This window comes from Octodon degus, unplaced genomic scaffold (assembly GCF_000260255.1).
Source record: "Octodon degus isolate 3935 unplaced genomic scaffold, OctDeg1.0 scaffold00141, whole genome shotgun sequence".
In the NCBI taxonomy this organism is placed as follows: domain Eukaryota; kingdom Metazoa; phylum Chordata; class Mammalia; order Rodentia; family Octodontidae; genus Octodon; species Octodon degus.
Genome location: NW_004524717.1, coordinates 1,735,722 through 1,758,976, shown reverse-complemented (window position 1 = coordinate 1,758,976; position 23,255 = coordinate 1,735,722). Strand labels below are relative to the sequence as shown.

The following is a 23,255-nucleotide window of genomic DNA, read 5'->3' as shown; positions in this document are numbered from 1 at the left end:
ATTTCTCAAAAAGGAGAAGCAAATTATTTTAAGGAAAAGACTATACACTTTTAGAGTCTGGGCAGAAAGTGAGTGAGAAATCAGCATTTTTGAGTTTTGAATTTGGAAACCAGTACAGTTATATCACTCTTTTATAGCAAGAACTCTGCCTTATATGTGCATGCTTTCTACTTGTGATGCTCCTCAAGTGGATGTTCGATACACTCTTTAAGAGCATGTCCATTTATTAGGAGCTCTTTCCTCAGGACTGTTTAGAAAACCTTCTGTATTTTAATGTGCTTAATTTCCACAATAACTAAGGTGATAGAATGATAAATGTTAACTCTGTCTTTATAAGCTGAATTTTACTTATTTTGGGTATTAATATAGATACAGCCCAAAGAGGAGGACCAGAAACCACTAGCTTCATCAAATCCAGTATTAGAACTTGAACTGGCAGAAGAAAAATTACCCATGACTCTTTCTAGGCAAGAGGTAAGCTTACATACGAGTATTTTGTGGGAGGAAAGAAAAATTTCAGTATATAATTGATGTCATTATTTCCTGTGGAAGGTACCCTGTGCACCTAACACAGTTTTCTTCATGGCATTCTACATTAATCTCTGCTTCTTTGCTTCATAGTGTTATCTTACTTTTCAGAAAGAATATGTCATAAACCATAATAAGCATATATGACATAAATAAATATTAAATTCATGTATTCTAAATAATTATAAATTATTATAGCTAGATTATTTTAAGTCATATTTTGCTACTTTCATCATCTTTATTTATACATTTTTCCAGATTAACGCAGCTGCATACCTTTTGGTGGTGTGTAATTTTCTGTTGTGCTGTTGTGTGCTTGCACCTTAATATTTATACAACCATTTCTTTCTTAATGGTTAAGATTACTTCAGCATTTCACTGTTACAGATAGTAATCCGACCAGCTTCTGTGCCCACCAGTGGTGTTTGCTTGCATCCTCACCAATATCAATTGGTGCTTAAAAATTAAGATAGTCATGTGCTAAGAAGAACTCGAATTGTACAGAAGAGTATAAAACAGAAACATCTGTGCTCCTGCTGCTCATCTGCCCTGCACGCTTCCCTGTATCTCTGCCTTTAATGCTCTCTTCACCCTGCTGTTCCGTCTTTTAATTTTATTTATTTGTGTGTGTGTGTGTGTGTGTGTGTGTGGCCAGCTCAGCCCATCAGGGGGGGGGGCTGGCTGGCATGTGGTGTTGGGGGATTGAACCGTGGTCCCTGTGCTCTGCTAAGCTTGTTCTAAGTAGGTGCTTTAGACCACTGAGCCATCTCACCAGCCCTGCTGTTCCGTCTTATCATTGTGCAGGTATATGTGCTGGCTTCCTTCTCACTAATGAGACCTGGCTCTTTTCACTTAAAACTCCAGTTCTTTGAAGACCATTTTGTATTGGAGATGTGTGTATTTGTACCACATATGAAAAATTTACCCAGAAATGTGTGACTTTGGGCAAGTTACTCCTCCTTTCTAGTTCCTGATTTCCTTTTATGGAATGGGGAGAATAACAGGGTCTACCTCATAAGATTTTTATGATTACATGAGGAAATATATGAAGGTAATACATAAAAAGAGAATGGTACTCAGTAGTACATGATTTTCATAACTCAGTTTAAGTTAACTGTATTAAAAGCGCCTACTTTTATGCAATGTTTGAAGGAACTAATTGCACAAATTTTTCCTCTTTCCCTTTTGTCCTCCCTCCAGGTTTGTCTGTTTGTCTGTCTCATTCTGTCTCTCTGTTTCAGTTCTTTTAATTTTTGATTGACTCTCTCAATTTATCATCCTTAGTCTTTGTGTACATGCTCAGTTGTGGTTAGGAATGCATGTTAATACTAGGAGTAGGGTGTCTAGATCAAAAGGCAGGGCTCTTGTACTTCTTGCAGATCAACACGCTCATAGTGTTACTTTTTAGCTGTATGTTCCACATTTTTAGGATGGATGTTGCTCAAGAAGAACCCTTTCAGAGGAAAGATAACTGACTGAAGCTGCAGTGTGAAAATTAGGTGAAGGAATTTGGAATACCTAGGCTGAAAAGAAGAATTACAGATATTTTTAAAAAGCTCATTGAAGACAGCCCTAATTTTGGGAAAGCATTCAGTAGTCTCTGTGCTGACACAGAATAGAAGGAAAAAAGGACAGAAATCACAGCAATGATTCTCAATTTCTCAGTGATTCTCTTGAGGGGCCGGGGTGATAGCTCGGTAGAATAAGCACTTGCCTGGCAAGCGCAAGGGTCAGAATTCAATCCCTGGTTCCACCCCCCCCCCCAAAAAAAAAAAATCAGCATTGAGAAGCCACACATACCTGTCCAGAATGGGATGGGTGTTTCATGAAGAGGTGTAGTACTGTTATTTATCAGCCAGGGACTTGACAGTGACATTTTGAGGTCATTTCTACATTGATAGGAAGTAGTGCTAAATGACTTTCTAAATTTTTCTTAATCCAAGGGTATTAATCCAAGGGGGATTAGTTCAAGGGGGCAGACCTTCCAGATAAGTTAATATTTTTTGATAAGTTATTATTTATAAAATTTGGGATCTACCTTCATTTTCATAATTATATTTTTGTTTCTTCTCTTTAAAAAATATAACATACATAAGAAGTATATAAAACACAGTAGTATAATGGGTAGTTATAAAACAGATACCCTTGCAGCCATCACCTAAACCGTGAAATCCATTCCATACCCCAGGAGCCTTGCAGAGGGCCCACTTCATTATAACTCAGCTCTCCTCTGAGGCATGAGGTTTAAATTTCACTGTACTACTACAGTGCTTGCTCTTCAGTATAATCATGGAGTTACGAGCTGACTCCAGATTTTATTTTCGTTCTTTAAATACATGCTCTCCTTTACCTTAGTGTTGTTATTCCTGCATATTCTGCTGCACAGATTGCCCTATCTGAAGCGAACAGCCCAAGAACCAGAAGAGTTAAGGTTACTTAGATGTGATTACAACATACTGTACCTGTTTATGGAAAATTAGGAAAAACCAAACAGTATTACTTTTAGCATCAACATTTCAAGACAAATATTTGGTCACCTAAAATAATGTTTTAGTGTAAGGGCTAACTTTTCTTTGTTGTGCTTTTTAAAAAAGAGACTAAGGAATCATACTTACATAAAATAAGTACTCTTCTCTTACATTTTTTTTTTTTTTTTTTTTTTGTTCCAGGGATCAAGCTCCACTCTTGCAATCCTATAAGTAACGTCTTTTGTGCTCACATATGTCTTACAAAACATAGAAGGCGACCATTACGGGCTTGCCTTAGCTTTGAATCACAGATCCATGTCAGAGTGCTTTTAATAATGAAATTTGTTCCAGTGACATCCGAGTCAAACTACTTTCTTTAAAATAAGTGAATTTTTTTTTAAAAAAGTGAATTTTTATTTTATTTATTTTTGTGGCCTGCTCAGCCTACCCTGGGGGTGGGGCTGGTGCTGCATGTGGTGCCAGGGATTTAACCATGGTCCCTGTGCTTGCCTAAACGTGCCTAATCAAGTGCTTCAGACTGCTGAGCTATCGCCCTGTCCCCTCAAAATAGACTTTTAACTAAAATATTTTTTTCATTCAGGGACATCTTTGTTTAGCTTAATTGAAATGATTAAATATTTGAAGGATTTTAGGTTTCACTTAGAAGGATATATTTAAATAATTCATTTTTTAAAAAATCCATTCTTCAGTTTTAAGATTAAAATATGCAAACTATTTTAAGATGTTTAGATTTTTCCTCTTCAAAAATTAAATAATTTGTTGGATATTTGTTTCTCTTTATAGGTAATCAGAAGATTGAGAGAAAGAGGAGAACCAGTTAGGCTATTTGGTGAAACTGATTATGATGCTTTTCAACGATTAAGAAAAATAGAAATCCTCACACCAGAAGTTAACAAGGTAAGAAGTTAAACCAGAACTAGAAAAATTCATGGAAAGACATAAACTAGAATAGCTTGGAATTTGACTGCTGGTATTATTAGAGGCAAAAATGGAATAGTTACTGCTGCTAAAGGTAAGATTTATATAATTTAAGAAAAAAAATATATCTTAATCATACAGTTTAGTAAATTTTGACAAATGTGTACACCACCCTTATCAAGATACACAAGGTTCTCATTACGTAAGCCCCTAGGGGCCCTTGTTGGCCAGTTCTCCTATTCCTCCTTTACCCCTCAGCAGCCACCATTTTGAATTCTGTCACCATCGATGAATTTGGCTGGTACTAGTAATTCAAGTTAATGTACACAGTGTGCATGTGGTTTCTTTTGCTCAACAACTTTTTAGTTTTATCTGTGCTGTTGCGGATGTCACAAAACATGTTTTGTTTGCTAGCTTGCTCTACTGACTGCTTGCCTTATTGGGCAGACTGCCTTACTGCTTCACTTCTTGCTGTTCCACTGCCAGCAGTGAAAGTTGCCTGAACACTTTCAGTCCTCCGCATGTGCAGCGATCCCTTTCCTGTGCCCACGATTCCCTCTCCTGTGCCTGGTTGCAGTCTGTTCTTACCCTGTCAGATACAATTCAGTGATTCACAATCTCATCACGCCATGGTCCTGATCAGAATTACTTCTTCTTTTTCTGTACACCTTTTATAAATTTATATGTGCATATTCATCTTGTCTTGGTAGGCTGGGGCTATTTTGTTCTTCTATGTTGAGTTTAGTGCTTTGCATAAAAGTACGTCACAAAGGTCGGGGAGATGGCTCAGTAGAGTAAGTGCTTCCCCGGCAAGCACAAGGGCCTGAGTTCAATCCCCGGTTCCACCAAAAACAAAAGCAAAAAATAAATAAATAAAGCAAAGCAAAACAACACCAAAAACAAAAGCAAAAAATAAATAAATAAATAAATAAATAAATAAATAAATAAAATAAAAGTATGTCACCAAAAGGCCTGGATTTCATTCTAGGATTGTAAGTGTTAATTACGTGATTACTAACAGGTCTTTTATCCACTTGCACTGTAGAAACTGCATTTGTGAAATAGAGGTAGTGGCGTTTGCTCACTGGGATGTTGTGAGGATGAAGTGGAATATTCTTGGGGAGCCCCTAGCCTCACACATTATACATAGCAAGTACTTCAGTAAGTGTTTGGTCAGTTCAAGCTGTTTTGAGTTGCATGTTTATAAAAGAACAACAAATGACCAGGTGATCTTAACATAATGTTAAGTGTTAATATTTGTTGAGTGTTGATTATACTTCAGTGACTTCTGAAAATGTGCTCTACATATATTAACACACTTAAATGACATATTTTTAAGGCTTTTGAAACACTTCTAATATATAGTAATTTTTTTTTTTTGGCTTTTTGAGAGAGTCTTACAATGAAGTTCAGGCTGGCCTTGAGCTCACTTTGTGGCCTAGGCTGGTCTTGAACTTGGAGTGATCCTCCAGTCTCAGCCTCCCAAGTGCTGGGATGCTAGGTGTGTGCCACCATGCTCGCTGTATAGTAAATAATAAATGAAATGGGAAAAGTAGAGGTCTCCTGACAACTATAGACAATAGACGGTTTTGTTCCCATTTGAGGCACACAGAGGTAAAGGGACTTAACTGAGCTAGACAGTCCTGAGTAATTAATTGAACCTGGACGTGGTGTTAACGTTGTTTCACAACCATGGTGTGTGGCTCTTACTCTTATGGCTGATTTTCATTCATGCTGATGAAATGGAGGCTTCCTTTTTTTTTTTTTTTTTTTCCAATTTGTTGAGAACAGATGAGACACCCGCTTTATTCCACAGATATTTGTGAACACTTAGGGGGTGCAGAGCAATTGAAACAAGGCTTAATGTTTTAAGTGAACTGGGAAAATGGTTTGTGGACTCTTTGAGGGCTGATCACTTTTTTAAAAAAAGATTGGTTGATTGATTTGGTACAGGGTCTTGCTATGCAGTTCAGGCTTATAGTAATCCTCCTATCTAAGCCTCCCCAGCACTGGGATTACAGGTGTGCGCCACCACACCTGGTTTCAGTGGCCAGCGTGGCGTGGGGCCAGCACAGCATGCAGTACTGGGGATTAAACCCAAATCCTTGCACTTGTCAGGCAGATGCTTAGACCACTGAGCTATCTTCCCCACCCCGCCTGATCGCTTTCCCACTAAGGTTTGTTAGACAGTTCCAGTGTTTGGGAACATGCTTGCCAGATGTTTTACTCAAGTCTATTTTATTTTTCTGACCATCTGCTGACATCATGAATACAGTCCCTTAATTTAAGTATATTTGTAGAAATTATAAAGTGGACAGTGATGATAGTATGATAGGTGGTATAATAAACTGATATGTTTTGCTAAGTTCTTAATTACAGAGAAAAAATTGAACTACAACTCTTATTAAGGAAAAAGCAAAGTGTAATGTCATAATAGGTACCCTTTCTCTCTGACCTTTCTTAGGGCTTGAGGAATGATCTAAAAGCGGCTTTGGATAAGATTGATCAGCAGTACCTCAATGAAATTGTGGGTGGTCAGGAACCTGGAGAAGAAGACACACAGAATGATTTGAAAGTCCATGAAGAAAACACCACAATTGAGGAGTTAGAGGTAATTCCTGCACCCCGCCCCGCTGCACCCTGTCAGCCTTCTCTAAAACAGATGACTGAGTTGTCAGAGCCTAACTGCAGAGCATGCTGCTTTCTGGGGCTAGTGCCAAGTCCCTTCTTTGTTCTATGCTTTTTATGTTTCACATCTGTGAATTGGATTTTTTTTTTTTTTTTTTTTTTTTAACCAGGAATTGAATTCAGGACCTTGAGCTTGCCAGGCAGGCACTTAAGCCCTGAGCTATCTCTCTGGCCCTCCCTGCTTCCTGTTATCTGCCTTTTTATTTTGCTCTTTATTGATATTTTGGGTTTCTAGTCTTTATTTTTTTACTTTTTTCTTTCCTTTTCTTTTTACTTTATTCTGCTTTTAAGATCCATTCTGGATGCTTTTGGTACATTTAATTCTTTGCTTTCAATTGCTAACTATTATGACATTTACTGTATTTTAATTTTTGTCCCCCAATAATGATGAATGATTAGATTATTCCCAGCTCATATTAACTACCAACTGCTTTGTGATAAACTGTTGTCTTATAATGCCGCTGTGGATTGAAAGGGCAGGATCTGGGGACTTGGGCATGTATATATAACTTATCAGAGTACTGCCAGTGCCGGGTTGGTTTCTGGCATGGCTGTCCCCATCTGCACCCCCACTGACAGCTTGTGAGCAGCTTACATCCTTACATCCTTGCCAACACTTACCAATGTCTTGCTTTCATTTTACCATTCTGTTGAATGTGGGATGATATGTATAATCTTAATCAAAAATCAGTGTTGTGTCATGTATGTAGTATGTAAAAAATATAGCTTAGTTTAAAGATTTAATGGTTAGTCAAAAATAAGCTGTTATTTTCTGTTTCCTGTAGTTTCTGTGGTTTGCACGTGTAGCCGTGTATAAGAGAGATTATAGCTGAGGATGTCATCCTCGTCCTTTCCCTTCCTCCAGGACCTGTCGCAAATGGTCCTAGCATTTCACTGAAATAACTGGTTTGGTCAACCAATTGTGAGACCAACCCTCCTTTCCTTATTTTTTTTTTAAACAGCTTTATTGAGATAGTCACATGTTATGCAGTTTATCTATTTTAAAGTACTCAATTCAGGAGTTTTTTTGATGTGTTCACAGAGTGGCACAACAATCATTATAGTCTAATTTTAGAGCATTTTTGTTGTTCTTGAAAGAAATTTCATGTCTATTAGCAGTTACCGTTCTTAGTCTCTCTTGTCTTCAGATGCATAAAAGACAGCTTTGCTTTCTAAATAAAAGTGGCAAATCACTGTTTTGTCTTTTGTTTGTTTGTTTGTTTGTTTGTTTAGAAATTGCAGAAGGTTTTAAGTTTAATTGAGTGACATCTTTAACAATGAGCTGTTTCTAGTCTGGTGATGATCATATCTATATGTCCAGTATTTGTGCATATTCAGCTGTTGCTCTGTGCTAATGAATGTATATGATGTTCCTTTTCCTCAGGCCCTAGGAGAGTCCTTAGGAAAGGGCAATGATCATAAGGACATGGACATCATTACCAAATTCCTAAAGGTACATAGCTTCCACAAGGGAAAGGGAAGGCCTTTTGAATACTTAAAAATGTGTTTTGCATTTTTAGATTACAAGTGTTAAAGGTCAGAGAAGGACTTCTCAGTAAATATGTGTGCATGACTTTGTGGTATCACTGTGTATTTGCATAAAGTGGTTAACGAAAGAAAATGTATGTTTACGTTTTCACAGCTCTTTTTATTTGAAAGCTGATTCATTAATGTAAACACTTAGGAAAGAATCCCAACAGCAGAATAAACAAGTGAGGAGGTGTTTCTTCATTTTAGAAACACCCTAGGCAGGTGTGCAGCAGAAGCTTCCAGAATCTTGAATGACAAAAGAAGGGAAGGAAGAGAAGGGAGGAAGAGAAAGGGCATTGGCAGTGCCAAAGGAAACAATATCTGTCACCTTGGGGGACTGTTTCCATCTCTACACCTAGCCTCATATGGCCGTGATTGTTAATCCCATCTTGATTTCTAGACATTCCTTTTTAGTGGTCTAGAGTGTGAGCAGTTCCCAGGTGCACTGTAATGTTTATTCACAAACTATTCAGACTAAGATTTAAATTCAGGGAATGCTTTGACTTTTATTTGCATTTTAAAGACATTGTAGTCATCAAGATTGTAAAATAAATTGAGCACATGGCATGAGGAGACGGGGTGGGAACTGTTGCCCAGTTGTATTTGTCTCCTGAATGATAGCTTTTCTTGTGTCCATGAGCATCCTTGGCCTTTGCTGGCACTCAGATGAGTGTCCGTTAGATGTCTTGGGCTCTGAGACAGTTTTCTAATGATGGGATTAACAAGAGAAGGAATGGGTCATAGTCTTTTATTTTTGTGCCTGTTTTTCCTTCATTCTACATTAGTCAGGTGATTTGTTGGAAATTTTTACTTGAATTATCTATCCTGTGTAAGTAGAAAGTCTAAATGCTATAATCTGTGAAGACTGATGGAATACACAGTGAATATGATACACTATGGATGATCGATCTACATTGACTGAATTTTATGTAATAGGTAAACATTAAAAACAATAACAACAGCACAGTGAAAGTTTATTTCAAATGGTTAAGAAATTTGATAGCACTTTTTTTTGAGTGAATGGATCATCTTGACCCAGGAACGTGATATATAGACTAGTGGAGTTTGTGACATTTACTTTGAACTGACTGGACCAGTAGGTGGCGTTTAGTCTCAATGTACCTGTTCTTTCAACAGTTTTTGCTTGGTGTTTGGGCTAAAGAATTGAATGCCAGAGAAGATTATGTGAAACGCAGCGTGCAGGGTAAATTGAACAGTGCTACGCAGAAGCAGACTGAGTCCTATCTCAGACCACTTTTCAGAAAGCTCCGCAAAAGGGTAAGGGTCCCAGAACATGGTTTTGTTAACCTTTCTTGAAACTTAAGATATACATAGAATAAATGTCATTTGTTTTTCTCCATATATAATAGCTTCCAAAATTGATTATACTTTTTTTTCCAGAATCTTCCTGCTGACATTAAAGAATCAATAACAGATATTATTAAATTCATGTTGCAGAGAGAATATGTGAAGGTACATTTTGAATTATACTATGCATTGATGTTACTATGAGCATATCTAGGTTATGTGCCTAATACAATACTGTTTGGGATGGGAGTATGTTTTGTAGTACGTATAAGAATAAATACAGAGTCAGGTAGTAGAAAAAATTTTATTCTTTGTTTTCTCAGCATTGTTAGGGATTAACTGACAGAGCTTTAGTCTATAACTGTGTTTTTGTAGTCATTTTTAAAGTAGGGTGAAAGGCTCTCCAGAGTACAGTCTATAGAGGGGATGTTCACTTTGTGAATAGGATTGCATTTCAGAGTTTCTAGATGGCTAGTTATGACTTAAAACAAAATTTCCCACAGAAACAATATTGTGTAGATTCGTTTCCCAGAACAGCTATAAAATCTCATTCAATAGTAATTAATATAGCTGAACACAGGCCCTAGTCAGGGCTGCTCTGCCTCAGGGCACTGCACTAGCAGAGCCCCAAGGGGCACAGTTCTCCTGCTATGCTGTACAAGGGCTCTGGGAGGCAGTAGCAGGGTGTGGTGGGGGGCTTGTCTAGGGCCTGTGGGGAGCATTTTGAGAGATGGGAGGGGGCTCTTTTGGTAGTGAGGACAGAGAAAGAACAGTCTGTATGCTGGCACCAGAGACTGGAGATTGGAGATTGGATAGTGGCTGTGTCAGGCAGACTTCCCAGCTGCTGGGAGGGGAGTGGCAAGGCCAGCACCCTAGTACAGGGGAAGAGGGACTTCTGGATGACTGCATAGTCGGTGTGAGGCAAGCATTAGGCTAATGAGGGTAGCAGCAATTTTACTACTTGTAAGAACCACTTAATTCTCTCAAAAAACACATTGGTTTTGCTTTATAGTTATAAATTACGTTCTTAGTGTTTGTCAGCTGCATGTTTTTTTTTTTTTAACGTGTGCATTTTGTTTTTTGAAATTGTCCAAAACTTATTGTAAAGAAAAAACTCATTAAAGCATATACATAAAAAAATTTAGCAATGGAAGAACAAAATTAAATAGCATCTTATTCCACATTAGAAAAACAGGAAAAAAAAAAAAAAAAGATCAAGTGTGTAAGAATCTAGAATAATTAAAGGACTGAAAGAAATGAGAAAAACAGATCTGTCCTCTTTGAATTTTATACTTAGCAAACATACCTTTGAAAACTAAAGGTAAAATATTTTCTAGTTATACAGACTCGAGATATTCTAATACCTCCAGATGTAGCATATAGGAAATAAAAAAGAGCATAATTCAGAAGGAAAGAGAAGTTGCTGTATGCTCCTAGGTGAAGAATAAAGAGCTCTCAAAATGATAGTTATGCAGGACCGTATAAAATATATTAGATGAACCCATTTAAAAGGTCATTAAAGATTTCTTTGAAATGGCATCTGTCTTATGTTGGGTTATGCACATATTTTTTTCATATATGTGTGTGTGTTTAAAAGAGGGAAGAAGTTATATAAAGTATAACTATATAATAGAAAATAGAAATATGCTTTTTAAAGTTTTTTCAATAGAAAATAGAAATATACTTTTTAAAGTTTCTAATACTAGGAGAAAATATCTCTTTTAAATAGATTGTAAGTCACATATACAGTATAAATCTTAAAACAAAAATTAAGATTAAGCAATATTCAGAAAATTAAATACTAATTAATAAATAAAATGTTTCAAAACAATTGAACTTAAAAAGTTTTCATAATAGTAAAGAATTACTAAGAATAAAACATAACATAAATACTGGAATGACAAATAAATGACCAACACTTGTAACAGTTTGGGGATAGGATATCGCACACAGTTCTAGTGTGTAGTGGACATGGATAATGTCCGTGACACTTACTGGTGGCCAGGTGTCACTTGTGGGACTGAGCTACTGCTATTTCCTTGATCTCCACCTTGTAGATCTGGATAGAATCATGACCCAAAGGGTGCAGGAGAAATCCATTTGTAGAGTATGCTGGAAGTATCTTGTTGTTTGTCATGGAAGTATTTCACTTCTCCATTATACTTGAAAGAAAGTTGTGCAGGGTGTATCAGTCTGGGTTGCAATTTGTTTTCTTCCAAGACTTGAAGTACTTTACTCCATGCTCTTCTTGCCTTGATGGTTTGTGAAGAGAAATCTGCTGTTATCCTGATGGGTTTTCCTTTAAATGTGATCTGTTTCTTTTCTTTAGCGGCTCTTAGTATACTGTTCTATGTTGAATTTCTGGGATCTTGATTATTATATGTCTGGGTGTGGTTTTAATTGGATTGATGTTCTTTGGAGTTCTGTATGCTTCGGTTACTGAATGTCAGATTGTTGACCCATATTTGGGAATTTTTCTGCTATTACTTCCATCCATATTCTTTTTGTATCTTTGTATTGACTCCTTCCTTCTCATTGATGCCTATTAGTCTCATGTTGTTCATCTTTGCATTATCTTGCAGGTATTGAATTGTTTTTTCCTGCATCGTAGTTATTTTTAAGCGATCTTTTCTTACTTTTTCATTAGCTGCAATGGTGAGCTGCATGATTCTAAAGCTAATTGCGTTGTAGTGGGTGGGTAAGGTCATTGTCCGCCTCCTGCTTGCTAGAGTGAATGCCGTTCCTCTTTTATTATTTCCTCATGATTATGTCCCGTGACCAAGTGAAAATTTTTGTGTAAACCACAAAAATAGCAGTAATCTTTAATAATGTTTGGACAGTTCTCTTTGGGATTTTGGGAAAACTGAGTGTTGGAACTTTTAAATTTATTTTATTTTATTATTTTTAAAATTTTTTCTGGTACCAGGGATTGAACTCAGGACCCTGCGCTTGCGAGTCAAGCACTTATTCCCCTGAGCTATTTCCCTGGCCTTGGGAACTTATATCAAGTCTGTAGTTAAAGTTTAAACCCAGCATCAGTGATACAAATGTGTATCTATCCTCTATTGAGCAGAGTAAGTTCAATTATATCTTTAGAGTAGAAAATAATCTCCTGTCTATAGCTTAAGTTTTAAAATCATCTCTATATAACAAACACATGTAGGTGTTTGATTTTTGAAATTGAAATCTCTTTCATGCCTGCACTGCAGCCCTGAGAGTCTTTTGGAATTTACCTGCTGTTTTTTCTCCTTCCTCATAGCTAGTGAGACTTAATTTAGAAAAAGCCCATTTATTTTTATTGGTTTTTATCTTCACTTTCTGTAACTTTTATTTTATGGTTTGACATGTGGATGGTTGGGGGCCAAAGTGAAAGGTGGACTGCTGTCATCTCTTAGCTGTCTGGCTCCTGTGCCAGTATTCAGTCTGTGCTTACACATCTGCTATGGACCTCACATGCTCGGCGCAGCACACAGAATGCCTGCTGCTTCCAGAGGCCCAGCACTGTGCAGAGTGCCATGATTTAGGCTGGAACTGAAAAGCCAGTCAGCCTCTGCCTTGCTGGGGGCCACCTGTAAAGAAGACCAGGACTGGAGTTAGTCAGTGTGAAGGATCAGATGCCTGTGAATTCCAGATATGAAATTATTAGCTTTCTGTGCACAAGGGCCGGGAAGGAATTTTTGTCCTTTTCACTCACACCTTTAGCTTCAGTTTGTTTTTCCATGGGCACTTGCGGTCCTAAGCAGGGGATCACTTCATATTTTGATTTCTTCTATTTGAATGACAAGGGTATAGTATTTACAACAAGCCAAAGAGGTGGATGAAAATTGTCATAAAACTTTAGAACAATACAATATTCTTGTGCCTTCTGATCTCTTAAACTTTGCTTTCAGGCAAATGACGCTTACCTTCAGATGGCCATTGGAAATGCTCCCTGGCCTATTGGAGTCACCATGGTTGGCATCCATGCCAGAACTGGCAGGGAAAAGATCTTTTCCAAGCATGTAGCACATGTATTAAACGATGAAACTCAGCGGAAATATATTCAGGTAAGCAGTTTGGAGGGACATTATTTGCCATAAACATTCTTAGTTCCTCAAACTTAAAGTCTAAGAATAGAATGGTAGCAGCTCCTCTTATTTTGAGACCCCCTAGTGGATGCCTAAAATCTTGCGTAGCACTGAACCCTTAGTATGATAGGCTTCATTATGACAAAGTATTCATGATAGTGTTTAATTTATAAATTCAACCTGCAGATGAAGGAGGACTCCTGTGTAATAAGTAGGACATGGCACAACAGAGTGAAAGTGTGCTCTCAGTAAGCACTTGTACTTGGCATGCTCACTAGAAAGTCTGTGACTTACCTATGTGGTAGAAGACAGGGTGAACTGTTACATTTTAATTGTCTTAGCACTAAAATAAAATTTCCAGTTTACTTTAAAAATACACAATTTGTAGGGGCCGGGGAGATGGCTCAGTAGGATAAGCGCTTGACAGGCAAACGCTAGGATCTGAGTTCAATCCCCGGTTCCACCAAAAAAAAAAAAAAAAAAAGAACAAAAAAAAAAAAAAAAAAAAACACAATTTGGGAATTAAGTGAAGAACAACAAATTTATAGTATAAGTCCAACTTTACTTGTGTTGGAGATCATTATCTACTAAGCTAAAAGGGCATGGAAGGTACAGACTTGGCTTTAATGAAAATACTTACTTTAAATAGTAACAAAACTTGTAATTACATGACTAGGTCTAAAATGTTTGTAGTTATTTTCTTAAAATTCTATCTATCTATCTATCTATCTATCTATCTATCTATATCTCACATAAACTTGCTTGCACTATTAGTTTTCTGAAAATGTGCAGGGGAAAAAACCTAACTACATAACTTTGCCAGGTTGTCATAAATCCCAGGTATCTGCATAATGACTTTTGGTGAATGATAATTTTAAAACTTGAAGATGATACTCTGGAAGTTTACTTAAAATTTAAAGTTCAACTTAAAATTCATAGAGTGCTTTCAGATTTTATGCCAGAGAACATTTACTACCATATTCATGAATTATCCTGTTTGTATTTCAGTTCTGAGTGCCAAATGTTAATTTGTGTGTCACGCTTTATGCCTCATTCACAGGCATCACAGGCATTAGCATTTTAAATATTTCAACCTGCCTTCTCACTGCCAATTGTAGATTTAATAGAGTTCAAGTACACTTGGGCAAATTGAAGCAAGCTGCCATTTCTTAATAGCCACCAGTGACTGTATTAAAGGCAAAAGCTTTTAGTGAAAGATACAGTTTCTTGGTTTTAATACTAGGATACAGTTTTCATGGACTTCATCCACAGCATGGCCAAAGCTGTATACAGCACATACTCATTTGTATAGTAGACACATTTTCTGAAAAACAACAATCTGGGTCCAGTGATACCCTTGTGGATAGGATGTAATCAGGGCTCTTAGCTTGCTGGTGAGGAAGTCGTGAGCACTGATGGGTCCGTGTCTCCTTGGGTGGACACCAGTGGCATGTGGCAGCATTCTTAGCAACCTCAGTACTGTGCAAGTGCAGTGGTGGGTGCCATGCCATTTGACACTTAGGCTTTCCGTTAGTGTCACTTTATTTTCAGAGTGTAGAAATTTAGTTCTGATGTTAGGCATTGGTTTTCTTTTTATGAGAAGTTGTAATCTTTTTTCTTTTTCTCTCTTTTTTTTAAAATGTATTTAGTACAGGGTCTAACCACACAGATCAGACTCATAGTGATCCTCCTGTTTTTAGCCTGCCAAGTGCTGGAATTACAGGTGCATGCCACCACGCCCAGTCTCAGTTGCTGTCTCAGCGTGCCCTGGGCACAGCGCGACGTGGCCCGGTGCCACATGGCACGCTGGGGATCAAACCCTTTAATCCACTGAGCCATCTGGCTGGCCCTGAGAAATTAAGATCTTAACTTTTTAAAAAAAATACGGTCTCTTTTAAAACACTGACATCAAGTTTTTAAACATCTTGTGAGGTTAAGCAGAAGGCCAATTTGTGATCTGTGTCTCAAGATAAGCCTATAGTGCAGCTTAAGCAATAGAAGGCTAGTGAGCTTAGTGAAATTTGTGGTGACCAATACCTGAGTACTAAATTGTATTGTGAGTCTTCCTTTTTATTTGAATTATCCTACAAAAGGGAAATGTAAATGTATTATTTAAATTTTAAATCAGGGGTTGGCAAACTTTTTCTTGAAGGACCAGATAGTAACTCTCCTAGGCTTTCTGCTTCCTGCTGTCTCTAATCCAGCTACTGAGCCTAGAAGCTGTAATGCCCAAGCAGCCAGTAGCTGTGACCCAGGGACACAGTTTCTAAGAGACAGATGGACTGTGGACCATAGTTTGCTGATGCATGGTAATTGTATAAACTCATTTTCTGTGCTAAGATATTTGCTAAGGAAGTCATTATAAAATTAATTGAATTGAACAATTATTTTTTGCTAAATTGAGGTATGTTTCAACAAATGCTATAATGCTTGATCTTTACAACTAACCTTAGTTATATAGCCTGTGATTCTTGGTATTTGTAACATACACCAAGCTATGAAACAAGATCTAGATTTAGAACATTCCTGGACTACCCAACGTAGAGCTACCTTCATCTCTGTTACCAGCCCAGTGCTCTTCCTCTGGTCAGAAGTAGCCACTGATCTGATGTGTCATTATTGTTTAGTTTTGCTTCTTAGACATCATGTAAATGGAAACTTGGAACATGTGGGTAACTCATTATTTTTTCATTGAAATGCTGGTATAGTATTTGTTGTATGGAATGTGATAAAGCAATTTAGGAGACTTTCACCAGAGTATGATTTCATCCTTGGTTTTTATGCGTACCTCAGTTGATTTAAACTGTGGAAGTTGTTTGAAGTATTCTTATTAAAACTAAAAAGACACCACAGGAAAGGTTTTCTCACCATGTGAACTAAAGAAAAGTTGTATAGCTTATTAGCTCATTTTAGGACAGGGGTTAGATTTACATTGGTGGTAGGAACTTCAAGGACTTCGTTCACTATACCAAAATACAGATAGCACTTTTTGGCCCAGATAGGAAAGCTGCTTTTTTTGTCCATAAAAAAGAAGGAAGGTAAATGTAGGAAGAAAGTTAAAACAAAATGTACGTCAAAGGCTTGTTGACCCCTGTGAGTCCTCTTCACCCAGTTCTGGTTGTCCTGGAAACCTGACTTTTATGAATGGCATTAGCCAGCATGCTCCCTTGCTCTCTGGCTCCTGGGTGGGACTGGCAATGAGAGGGCCCTGGGAGGTTATTTTGTTGTTTCAAACAGGTTTGGGCTCTGTATTTCCCTGGTTCTTCCCACTAGAGTTCCTGTAGGGCCGCATTCTTCGGTCCCCAGTCATTTCTTCTCTTAGGTGACTGTTAACATCTAACAGTTACCTTCTCTGGGTTTCAGTAACTACTCCACTCCCTCGCCCCTTCAGCACTCTGCCTGCCCACAACTAAGGGTACTGTGGTGCCCACTCCTTTCTGAAGTCCTTGAAACTGCTACCGTCACAATATCCAGTCTGAGTGTCCTTTGTGTCCTGCTGTATCCTTTCAGATATACACACACTATTTGTATGTGAGCTGTGTTATACACAGAATTCTTTAGGGGTTAGAAGATTAAGGAATGATACTCATTCTAAATAGTTTTCCTTGGGTTTTTGCAATTGCAAAGTAAAAATAACTCTGTAGTACTCTTCTCCAGTTGTTTTCTAGCTAATTGTTTTCAGTAACCTTGAATTTGTAAATTCTATAGTAAGACAGTATTCCAACGTGACATGTCAGATGTGTGTGTATGTCCATGCCTCAGGTTTAGCATATTTCATCTACTCTAGCATTTACATACTTTACTGTCCATAGGACATTTGCAGATTTCTGATATACTCATGTATTTCCAAAGTTACTGGGAGTTGGGGCTGGGGAGATGGCTCAGCAGAATAAGTGCTTTCCTGGCAAATGCAAGGGCCTGAGTTCAATCCCCGGTTCCACAAAAAACAAAAACCACAAAAAAAACCCCAAAGTTACTGGGAGCATTGTTCATTGCAGTAAGCGCTCGCAGCTTGGTGCCCCATGGTTACTGGCAGTGCTTCCTGTGCACCAGTGCCCTTATTATATGTCACACATTTGTAGGTCAGGTGGCTTCATGCTATAGCCTGGTGCTCTTGGCTTTGATGAAGCATTTTCTAGGAGCAAATTGCTGCGTGGTAAGAACTGTCTACCCATTTGCTGCTTTGTGGAATAGTAATACAATACATTTTAAGAGAAAAACTCTGCTAGTGGTTATCCTTTACAGATACCACCTTTTACTTAGCATCACAGAACCGTAGCATATTATACTCACATCTTGAGCAGTGCTGATCTAAACTGCCATGCTTTTGCTTTAGATGACAGCTTACTTGCTAGGAAATAGGGAGATAGATATAGTAAATCTTACATTTCTCATCCACATAATTTTTTAAAAGGGCCATATTACCCTCTGCTAGGAAAGGCTGGTGGTCATATAAATGTCATCTTTTCCCAAATTAGAGAAAAGAAATAGGACTGCTACAGAGGATCAGGGATTAAGCCACCATCGTATTTCTCATTAGTGCCAGTAGAAAGTAGGGAATTGCCTCTGTAATAACAAGTAAAGTAATTTCTGACTTAGAATTCCCTTTCTAGCTGAACTGTAAGTCAAAGGTGAACATAGGCTAATGATGCTTCTGACAAATAAAGTCTCAAAAATGTGACCTCTCACATTTGTATTCTCTGGGGTCATCATAGCTTACACTTGCATAGCGCTTACTCTGTGCACTTGACAGCAGCAGTGTGCGGTAGAAATGGTCATTTCCTTGTTCCATAAGTAAGAGAAGTGGGATACAGAGACACAAGCCTCCAGGCCCTGCAGCTAGTAAGTGGTGGGCTTGAGATTGAACATAGGAATCTTACTCTGTTGTAGTTTGTTGCCTCTGCTTAAGGATGTCATCTCTCAGAATGAGGGAGACAAACGAACAGGTCCTGGAACTGAGATCCAGCTGAAAACACAGTGAGAGGAATTCTGAAGTTGAAGGAGAATGGGATGGCCATGGATGTAGCAATACAAGGGTGTCCAGATTGGAGCAGATAGACAGAAGGTTAAGGGAACGATGGGAGAGATTATACCATATGGTTTATTTTGTCATGTGTCTCATTGTTAGGGAACAGATCAGAAAAGGAAAAATACAGGGTGGTGGGTATGAAAGGAGAGGTCCTCATAATACAGACAAATATTTGGAAACCTTTAGGAGGTCATTTGTGAATATTGGTTTCATTCGGAGTTGTGCTTTGGAGAAGATGTATATGTTGGTGTGTGTGGCCAAGTGGGCATGATGGGAGTTAAGTCTTCTGGTTTTATGGTTGAAAGTTGGTGAATAGTGTATGAAACAGAAGAGTCCAGCAGAGCCACCCAGGGCTACATTGCAAGACCCTGTCTCAAAAGACAAAATAAATAAAATAAATATTAATAAATGAAAGTAAAAAAATCCACTAAAGTACCCCCAGTTTTTAAGCTATTCTCGCTGAGCTAGAGATTTAGTTGCTTAAGCATCCAGAAATAGTTGAAAATAGTTCCCTAAGTGGACTAATTGAAAAGATTTGTTTCTAGTTGGAAAGTGACCATATGTTGTCCTGAAATTGTGCACCTTTAAAAAATCAGGACTGTGTACTTTCAGTCTTTATAGTAAAAGTTTATGGTAGTTTACTAGGTAACTATTTGTGACTGTAACATTGAGTTTCATACCTTTTGGCAGCTGAGTTTCCAGGCAGAATGTTAGTACTATACAGTGGTACCTCCTCAAGTTCTTTCCACAGTTCTGGCATATTTACTTGCAATTTGGTTGTAGCCAATATCGTGATTGAATTCTGTGACCAGAATTATGGAAATAATTAGTTCGTGAATCAGGGTACTACTGTATGTGTTTGTCATAGAATCTGCTCACTGAATATAAAGGAGCAACAGAGATGTCTTCTATAATCAAGCACCTGAGATTCCAGCTCTTGTAATGGAAAATTATGTCTAACAGTATTCCCATCTGCTGGCCTCCTCCGAGCTTGTGGCAGTTCTTGTCATATTCTGCTGCAGACTGAGATTCTGTATTTCATCAGGATGTTTTGTCTCCTTTTTGTGCTTCTCTTTTACCTGTTTCTTCAAGAACCATAAAGATGCCATTTTTATTTTATTTTATTTTTTGGCGGAACCAGGGATTGAACTCTGGCCCTTGGAATTGCCAGGCAAGCCCTTATTCTACTGAGCTATCTGCCCAGCCCCTAAAAATGCCAAATTAATGTTATCACATGTACTTCTGAGGCTACAGATCACAAACCTGTGATCTGTATTCAATTCAGAACACATGATTAGAGGTCATGGCTTTGACAAGAAGGAAGGGTCTTTGTACTACAGCTATAAATACTTGGTGAACACTGGGAGCAACAGCAAAACAAAACAAAGGAGCAAAGTGAGTTACATGCTCGCTCTTTGCATTGCTTGCAAAAGTTCTCCTTGAAAGTCACCTGGAAGATAGCACCTCTCTACGCCACTCATTCTTAAGTAGCATGATACGGACATGCTGAGCACACATTAAGTTGAAATTGAGTCGTTTTACTGATAGTGACTCTGCAGTCATACTTCAGTTTACAGGAATAATTTATTTGTGCTGTCTTTTAAGGAACCAAGCAGATTTTGCAGAGATTCTGTTGTTTTGGTGATTTCATTGAATTTAAGGGTTACTTGAATATGTAGTTCTCACTATTACACAGTGAGAGCTCTAAGTGTTTAATGATGTTTTAGATACCTATTATATCAGCATACATTTTTAGGACAATTTTAATACATTCTCTCTAGATTTCCATTATTTTCTTCTGTTATTGAGTTGTATAATTACTGCCACCTATTCTGCTGTTCTATGATATGATATTGTTTCCTGTTGAAAGAACTGAGGATATTTCAGTTGTGTTGTGCTAGGGAAGAAAGTGAATTTTGGGAACAGTACTATTTAAGTACCAGGCAATGTGTACTTTACTTTTATACTCAATATTTAATATTATTCTAAGCCTGTATGTAGTAAGCTTTTGGCTTATGGGGAGAGCATTTCATTTTTCTTATTATAATGAGAACGGTCAGTTTTTAATTTTTGTGAACCCACAGTTCAAAACATTAAAGTAGTGGGGTCCTGGAGGGGTCTGCTGTTGTTCTGGCCTGTTTGTACACTGTTTTGAAGAATTTGAATAAGGACTTGTAAGGCACTGAGAAAAGTAGGAAGAATAGCTAACAACTAAGGATTTTTAAAGGATTGAAGGATGAGTTGAGAGAGATTGGATTGATTAATTGCGAGTGCTGAGGTTTGAACCCAGGGCCTTGCTTGGGCTCTACCACTGAGCTGTCGTGTCAATTTAAAAAATTATTTAGTTACACACTGGAGAACTGGCCAGACTGTAGAACAGATGGAAAAAATTTGGTGAGACAATGGGGAATTAACTGAGGGATTTATAATTGTCTGCAAGGAGTGTAAGGTCATAGTAATGGACATCAGAGGTACAGAAGAAAAGCCATCCAGCAGCCGCTTTCGCTGGACTCTGTAGGAGTGACTAGGGCATGTTTGGAATGTTGTACTTAGTTTTTCTTGTACTGAAACATTCTTAGTATGTAATATTTGGTACTTGGGGCTGGTGAGATGGCTCAGTGGTCTAAAGCACCTACTTAGAACAAGCTAAGCTAAGCAAAACACAGGGACCGCGGTTCAATCCCCCAGCACCACATGCCAGCCAGCCCCGCCCCCTGGTGGGCTGAGCTGGCCACACACACACACATACACACACACACAAATAAATAAAATTTAAAAAAAAATTAAAAAAAAATTTGGTACTTAACAAAAACCATGTAAAATATAAGTTACAAAGTGAATGATCAAATAAATATCAAAAGGTTTTAATCTTCTTTCAGAACTGGAACATTCTAAAAACGATTGCATCTATATTTTCTTCCTTTACCCCAAAAGTAACCATGATCCTTAATTTATGGTTATCATTTTCTTGTTTTTTTTTTTTCAAAAAATAATTCTGTCGTGTATTTCTGGCAATGTATTTTATACTTCTTATCTCTGTTAAAATGATATTGTACTTTATGTAGCCATTTTCTCCTTGTTTCTTATATTCAGCAATTTGTAAGACTTGTATATGTTGGTCTTTCTCAACCAGAGGTTCTCAGACGGACCACAAGACAAGGAAATGATTTGCATGATTATTTTCTGTCTCCCCTGAGATGTTCTATGAGTCGTGCCCGAAATGTTAGGGGCTTAGAGAAGTTATCCTCTTACCTTTGTTTGTGGCAGGGAGCACTGCTGCAGTCAACACCGCTCCCTGCCACAGTCCTGTCTTTTCCTCTGGAGCACTTGTGAGCTGAAGAAAGTCCAGAGGAGGGCGGTGAGGAACGGCACAGCTGTATCATCACCAACTTTATTCTCTTTATGCTCTTAGGGACTGAAGAGGTTAATGACCATTTGCCAGAAGCACTTTCCCACAGATCCATCAAAGTGTGTGGAGTACAATGCCCTGTGACAACCATGTGCAGCGTGCAAATAGCAGTGAGAAGCTTAAAGAAGCGGTGTACAGGCTCCTGTTACCACCGGCAGAAATGAAAAGAGAGCTGGAGCTTCCGATTTCCAAATTTTGCCTGCAGAACTGTGGCCACTCTCACATCTGATAGCAAACAGATTTTTGGGTTTGCTATCAGTTTGGGTTTGCTTTCATTTTAAATTTTGAAAAATTTAATTCTAAAGACTTTCCCAAAAAAAAAAAAAAAAAAGACTTTCCCACAACTTAAACATGGAGACAGCAGTAACACATGGGGATTTGAAATGATGGACCTAAAAGTTGGCTGTTAGACAATTAAAAAGAAACATTTGAGGACAGACTTAATTTTTCTATGATTTTCACACAGTCTTTTATGTACTATTTATAGAAAATATTTTTATATATTTAAAAAAAATGGGTCCATTGAATGAAACGACCTTTGGTATCTTGCAACATAATGTAATGTAAATGAGGTACTGTATGCTTAAGTATTTTTTTCTTCTGTTTCAAAGCTTTCTTTATCTTTGAAAGAATGTACACCATAGTATCTGTCTTCTCTTGGGAAAGAAGAGAATTAACAGTAAAAAGTGTGGCAAATAAGGCAGCATATTGTACCAGTCTATGTTCCAAATGGAGTTAACACCAGCAGGTCAAGGTTCTGGGTAAGGAAGTAGGCCATGAGCCAGCCTAGAACGCACATGTGTACCGGACAGGGTCCTAGCCACAATCTGGCAGAGGATGCCGGGACTGGGACTGTGGTTCCTACCCCAAACAGTGTGTCCTGGCTCTCGGCTTGCACAGTGAAGACTTGCATTAGATCTTGCAGTGTCATCCTTCGATCATTGTGACCGGTCACTGCTTTTGGAGCTGAGAGGGCTGAGTTACAAAGTAGAGAGTAGGATGCTACCTGACCAGCAGGATGGCAGTGTCAAATATTACGAGAGTGGAGGTCCTAAAGTTAGAACCTTACAGCTTCCCAGCTCAGTCACCCTGAGTACTGACAGTATAGCAGCAGAAAACTGAGGCAATTCGCCTAATCTTGGTAAGCACTAGCTTCCCCCTCTTACAGGGACAGTTGCAGTGCTGTGCTTAAGTAAAATAAAATGCTTAGTGCACTGCCTGGCAAGTGCCAAGTGCTCACTAGAATCTGTGGTGTTATTGTTGCAATTGTTAGACCTTTCATGGGCCTT

At 38.1% G+C, this 23,255-nt stretch overlaps 1 protein-coding gene across 2 annotated transcripts in view; it reads left to right on the top strand.

Moving 5' to 3' along the window:
• The window catches only part of Prpf18 (pre-mRNA processing factor 18), a 34,390-nt gene extending 12,117 nt beyond the window's left edge, over positions 1-22,273 (top strand). For both annotated transcript variants that reach the window (XM_004641747.2, XM_023701849.1), the window contains 8 exons: positions 370-474; positions 3,801-3,914; positions 6,400-6,546; positions 8,008-8,076; positions 9,291-9,431; positions 9,555-9,626; positions 13,352-13,507; positions 21,970-22,273. In XM_004641747.2, coding sequence (XP_004641804.1) covers positions 370-474; positions 3,801-3,914; positions 6,400-6,546; positions 8,008-8,076; positions 9,291-9,431; positions 9,555-9,626; positions 13,352-13,507; positions 21,970-22,050 — 885 coding nt within the window. In that variant the 3' untranslated portion in view covers positions 22,051-22,273. The remainder of the gene's footprint in view (positions 1-369; positions 475-3,800; positions 3,915-6,399; positions 6,547-8,007; positions 8,077-9,290; positions 9,432-9,554; positions 9,627-13,351; positions 13,508-21,969) is intronic.
• Positions 22,274-23,255: the final 982 nt, after the last annotated feature.